This window comes from Pinus tabuliformis, chromosome 9, assembly GCF_031772625.1.
Source record: "Pinus tabuliformis cultivar Carrire ecotype Pingquan chromosome 9, CPIR1, whole genome shotgun sequence".
NCBI classification, from domain to species: Eukaryota; Viridiplantae; Streptophyta; class Pinopsida; order Pinales; family Pinaceae; genus Pinus; species Pinus tabuliformis.
The window spans coordinates 1,725,438,313-1,725,444,904 of NC_142307.1; the positions used below are offsets into that span (position 1 = coordinate 1,725,438,313).

Below are 6,592 nucleotides of genomic sequence, written 5' to 3' on the forward strand. Positions count from 1 at the left end.
GACATTGCACCCCTTGAAGTTTGTGATGTGTTATTAGGACAACCATACTTGTGGAAGCGACATGCTGTGTATGAGTCAAGGCCCCGTGCTGTTATTGTTACTTTGGGAAATAAGTTGTACAGGATACCAGAGGTAGCACCGCCTACCGCCATCTCTTTGGTTACTGCAAAACAATGCAGTAAGCTCATTTCCAAAACCAGGAAGTTTGTTTTCCTGATGATACGCCCTCAAGAAAAGAAGAAGACGGTGGCCACGACCTCCAGACAGGGCCCCTCCGCACGACAACTACAGATGGACAAGGCCGTGGAGGAGTATGAGGACATCTTCACCTCCCCCGCAGGGGTTCCTCTGCACTGTCAGGTCAAGCACTCCATTGATCTAACCCTAGGTTTGCCGCTGCCCAATGGACCAATCTACCGGCGCTCTGTTCTGGAGAACGATGAAATCAAGAGGCAGATTCAGGAGCTGCTGCAAAAAGGTCACATCCGTCCGAGTTCATCGCCCTGTGGGAGCCCGATCGTGCTGGTACAAAAGAAGGATGGGACTTGGAGACTCTGTATTGACTATCGGGCGCTGAACAAGATCATTGTCCATAATAGGTACCCAATCCCATGGATTAATGACCTCCTGGACCAACTAAAGGGGGAAAAATATTTCAGCAAGATCGATTTGAAGTCAGGATATCACCAGGTACCAATCGAACCCTCCGATGTGTGGAAGACTGCCTTCAAAGCCAAGGAGGGCCTTTTCGAATGGTTGGTTATGCCTTTCGGATTGACGAATGCTCCTGCAACCTTCATGAGGCTAATGGACGACATATTGCGGCCATTCACCAACTCATTTGTAGTAGTATACTTGGATGACATCTTGATCTTTAGCAAGACTTGGGAAGAGCACCTCCACCACATCCGACAGGTTCTCCAAACGCTGCGACAACACAAGTTATGTGCCAATTTGGAGACATGCACTTTTGGCATGACCCAGGTTCAGTATCTGGGATACATTATTGATGAACGGGGGGTGCATGTGGATCCAGCCAAGATCCAAGTCATTCGGGATTGGCCATCTCCAACCACTCTGACATAGCTTCACAGCTTTCTAGGCCTTGCCAACTTCTACTGCAGGTTCGTGTTGGGATTTTCTCATATCACTTGGCCCTTGAGTCAGGTCACTAAGGGAGGAGCAAAAGCAAAAAAAAATTGGTCTGAATCTCAACAGAAGGCATTCACAGAGTTGAAAGATCGACTCTGCACAGCACCAGTTCTTGCATTACCAGACTTGCAACAACCATTTGAGGTCGAGACAGATGCCTCTGACTATGCTATTGGGGCAGTCCTTACTCAACACGGGCATCCAGTGGCATACCACAGTGAGACACTTTCAGACACAGTCCGGAAGTATCCCACTTATGACAAAGAGATGTATTCCATTGTGTAGGCCTATCGACAATGGAAGCATTACATTTTGGGGAAGGAAACGGTCATCCACATAGACCACCGACCCCTGCAATTCATACAGACCCAAGGGAAATTGCAGAATGATCGCCATCAGAAGTGGTCCACATACCTGCAACAGTTCCATTTGAATATCAAGTAGAAGAAGGGTAGCACCAATAATGTCGCAGATTGCCTCAGTCAACCACTGATCATGGCATTAACCACCGTGCTCAACTCTTGTGGGCACGAGACTTCTGATTGGCCACTGCTCTACAAAAGCGACCCAGAATTCGGCCACACATACCAGACACTCTTGGAGGGTCAACATGTTCCAGATTTTCACCTCCAGGATGACCTGTTATGCCACCTGGGTCACCTTTGTGTTCCTTCAAGCGAGCGTGCCAAGATGATCTGGGAAGCACACTATAGTCGGGCCGTTGGGCATTTTGGGGTTGAAAAAATAGTGGCAGTACTGCAGAAATATTTCTATTGGCCGAATCTTCGACAGGATGTCGGGGAGTACATCAGATCATGCACTGATTGCGCCATTGCCAAACCGACCATCAAGAAGCAAGGCCTCTATACCCCGCTGCCTACCCCTAGTCGACCTTGGGAATCCATCTCCATGGATTACATGTCAGGCCTCCCTTCCACTAGGCATGGAAATGACTGTGTTTTTGTGGTCGTCGACAGGTTCTCGAAGATGGCCATTATGGCGGCCTGCAAGAAGAATATCACAGCAGAAGCCACTGCTAAACTCTTCTTTGAACGAGTATGGGTACACTTTGGGATCCCACAGTCTATCATTTCGGATCGGGACAGCAGGTTCCTCAGTACATTTTGGTCTAGCCTCTGGTCGATGCTGGACACCAAACTCACTAAGTCCACAGCCTTCCATCCTCAAACTGATGGCCAGACTGAGGTCGTCAACAGGATGATCGTACACATTCTACGCATGTACAACTCAAAGCATCCACGCACATGGGACGAGAGCCTCCCCTATGTTCAGCACAGCTACAACCGGGCTCTCCACAGCTCGACTGGCCACAGCCCTTTTCAGGTGGGATTGGGATTCCAGCCACTATGTCCCATCGATGTGGCCATGCCATTTGCAGCTACTCACGCAGATTCTGCTCATGTCCAGTCTGAAACAGATAAGGCAAACAGCTTCATTGAGCACATCCAACATATTCGCCAGCAGGTCCATGACATTCTGGAGAAATCAAATGCCAAGTACAAGCAGCGACATGATCAACATCAGGTGCTACATAAGTTTCAAGTGGGCGACAAAGTCTGGTTGAATTTGCAAAAGGAACACCTTACCGGAGCCTATTGGAAACTCAGACCACTCCGATATGGCCCTTACACCATTACCAAGGCTGTGGGAGACAATGAATTTGAGCTCAGCATTCCCCCAGTCCTTGGCCTACACCCGGTGTTCAATGTCGACCGCCTTCGGCCATACTTTCCACCATTACTAGACACGTCCGACATTGCATAACAACTCACACCCACAGAGTTAAATCCAGCTTGCATGGAACAAGCTGCAACTGATCGGATCATGGACACACAGATCAAGCACACTCGCCAGCAGAATATCCAACTGTATCGAGTTGTAAAAGCAGAACAACTCCTTCACCAGGGCAAGTGGCTCACCAGGGACCAAGTGCAGTAGAAGTTCCCTCATCTCATGGAGGAACTCAATGCAATGGGGACCATTGCTTCTTAAGGGGGGAGGAATGATCCAGGTGGATATTGGTGGCCACCCGCTAATTCCACTTGGATCCCCTCTAGTGCTTCTTACAGTTTTTTTCAGTTTCCTTAATTATAGCACAGTTTACTATTTTTAACAGTTTTTCGGGTCCTAAACTTCCGGAGCCGTTTTGAGGCCCTAAACGACGTTTTTTGGGAAATCCACCGCCAGCGATTTTTTTGATAAAAATTGTTTTTTCTGTCGTAGTCCTCGGAGAGATCTTTCCAACGGGCTATCATGCACGTCAAACAGAGATTGTACGACCAATTCGCGACCCCGGGAAGTTGATGTACCAACTTACCCAAAAACGGGGCCCACAATTTGGCGTTTCATTTTCTAGGGTTAGGTTTTGGAATGTGAAGGGTTTTCCATTGTTTCTCAACAATAAATAGGCCTTCGAGCCTCATTGTAAGACAGTTCAGAGGCATGTAGCCACCATATCTCTTCTCAGAGATAAGCTACCATCGCCCTAGCTGGTTTATTTCCATTTTTGTTTGTAAGCATATTTCAGTATTTTACAATAATGAATTGAGGTATTATTTCTGCTGCATATTTGTCTTTATGGTTATCTCTGTATTTTATTGCGTTCCTGTTTAAATCCGGACCACTTTTCCTTTTCCATTTTTTTCCTTCTAAAATAAGGAGACACTTAACCTACAAATATAATGGTTGAGATAAATCTTAACTCATTAGATCAAGATAGAGATTATTTCCCTCTCTTGACCCCTTTCTCAGATTGTCCTCCTCACTTTAAATAAAATAACTTTATATTAATTTAAATAAATAAATAAATGATATTATTTTCATAAAAAATGTTTAAAAAAGAAATGAGAAATTTGTATAAGTCTTTTGATTTTTAATTATGAAAATATTTTTTAATTTTTAATTTGAAATAAAAAAAATTAAAAACATATATAAATAATCAAAAATATATTTTATATTAATTAAAAATAAAATAGTTTACCATAATTATAACATTTTAATTATGTATTTTAAAAATAATATCTAAGCCATTTTCAACCAACATCTATCCAGCATCACTTCAAATGGAATTTTCTTGAGATAGAACATCTTTTCTTATATTAAAAATACTATAAAAATTACAAGCAAATTCAAATCGCTAAAAAGATAAATCTAAATTCAATTTTCATATCCATCTGCACTATTTCATATAACATTTATATTTAATCAATAAAATTCTGTGGAAATTTCTTGCAAAATCCGGGCAAGCTGAGCAGGGCAAGAGAAGAAGGGACTGTGATCAGACTCCTCCATTTCGTAGACTCTATCGGGTGGATTATCGGCAATCATTTTCCTCTGCAGTTCTTCCCATATAGCCTTATCCTGCTTGGCCACTATGAACGTTCGCGGGACTCTGCCATAACATTCACTGCTGTATACTAGCGCTTCATCCAGCACAGGGACACTTCTTAAAAGGCTCTGCGCCAGCGTGATATCCTGTTATGCATGCATTGTGGATCATTACCAGCTCTTTGAATTAGCGCCATATATTCAGAAGAGCACACAAATAGAAATGCCCAATAGATATATATATATATACGTCACTCCCATCTGCGCCTTAGTTACCTGAGAGGGACTGTTTTGATAAAGATAATGTCGCACGAAGTTGCTCCCAAATTTAAACGATATCGGTTGTCCCTCAAGTCCATACTTGAATTCCGTGTCTCCCCATGTTTGATTCCTGTCATAAACCTGAAAATGACACAGTAACACAACATCATTCCAAGTTCCATCAAACTAAGGTAAGGTATCAATAATGTATATCCTGAATTTGAATTTGGATCTGAATCCAATTTCTATAAGAAGCCGAAAAAATTATTCAAGGACTTTTTTTTTTGTAAGTTTAGGTGGGACCTTCTCATTTTCGAGTTTTTACATGTCTGTGATTCACCCGATTTCCAGGGAACATCATTCCAAGTTCCATCAAACTAAGGTAAGGTATCAATAATGTATATCCTGAATTTGAATTTGGATCTGAATCCAATTTCTATAAGAAGCCGAAAAAATTATTCAAGGACTTTTTTTTTTGTAAGTTTAGGTGGGACCTTCTCATTTTCGAGTTTTTACATGTCTGTTATTCACCCGATTTCCAGGGAGGGTAGCACAAGAATCGAACCCAAGATCTCCGGTTCGGTGAGACTTCATTTCCACGGCCATTGCCACTTGAGCTACCCCATGCGGACATTATTCAAAGACTTTTCATTACCCACGTGCTTTTTGCTTTTTATCAAGTGTATTATTATGAACAGAAAATTTTCAGTTGTACTACTATAAAGAGAAAACTTTCAACATTGAATGACAATGGAGGAAAAGTCATAAATTTTATTTCTCTCGTAGTATATATCAATTTAAATTTGATAAATATATTTAGGTTATAAATTTATAATTTTCTTTTTTGAGATCTTATTTTGTGGTTTTTGTTTCTTTTTAAATTCAAAGAAAATCCAGTAGATCAATTCGCCAGCTAAACTAATGAAGCCTCACTCTAAGGGCATGGAGAAAACCATTCTTAATAACAAGAACTTAGCCACTAAACTATCCCTTGAGATTAGATTTTATTAAAATATAAATACTGCAAATTTCATTAAAAACCCTGCAAAGAATTTTGTTTCCTGCACATTCACACTTTTAACTAGTGTTACCATTCTGATCGGCAATCTGTGATGGTAATACCTGGTTTATAGCCTGAAGGGGCGTTGTACCGGGGAGGGGCATGAAAGCAGTAACAAATACAGCGGCGGCAATTTTGTGTGGGAATTGCTCCATCATACAAGTCAGATTCACGCCTCCCATACTGTGACCAACCAATATTACCTTCTCCTCCTCCTCTGCTCCATCTCCATCTCCATGTGGAAGAGCTTTCATGAAATCTGCAAGAGGTTGGTTGTACTCGGCCAAGCTTCGAATCCCATCTCCGTCCTTTCGATTGAGTCCAGCACCAGCCAGATCGACCGCTGTGACGACATGGCCCGCTTTTCTCAGCAGATCTGAGAGCTTGTACCAACACCACGCTCCATGACATGCCCCGTGAACCAGAACAAAGTGGGAGATCCCTTCTTTTCTTCCTTTTCCCGATTCGGTTGACATTGGGTCGATCCTAATTTCAAGATCTCACTGCCTCTGTGCCCTGAGTTTAGTGATAACACTGCGTTGCCTCACTGACAAAGTTATTAATTTCCGACCGTCGAGTCTAGGAACACAAGTGGGTTTCGGACAATTATAGTGCAAATGATAGTTACGTCTTTTGGCAAGGTAGGGTTGAGGGTAGGGTTGAGAAACGCGTGAGAGCACGGGGCGACGACCCTCTTTGACCAACTATTTTTCCTCCTAGACAGCTGTGGATCAAGAATGGTACGAAACCAATTGGTTTTGTATATTTTAG

General features: G+C 42.7%; 1 protein-coding gene across 1 annotated transcript; it reads right to left on the reverse strand.

Annotated features, from left to right (window-relative positions):
- Nucleotides 1-4,252: 4,252 nt before the first annotated feature.
- On the reverse strand, nt 4,253-6,386 carry LOC149155598 (methyl jasmonate esterase 1-like). The gene is made up of 3 exons (XM_089440811.1): nt 5,884-6,386; nt 4,777-4,902; nt 4,253-4,647 (listed from the first exon to the last, which is right to left on the reverse strand). The coding sequence occupies exons 1-3, from the start codon at nt 6,295-6,297 to the stop codon at nt 4,378-4,380; spliced, it is 810 nt and encodes a 269-aa protein (XP_089296937.1). The 5' UTR covers nt 6,298-6,386; the 3' UTR covers nt 4,253-4,377.
- Nucleotides 6,387-6,592: the final 206 nt, after the last annotated feature.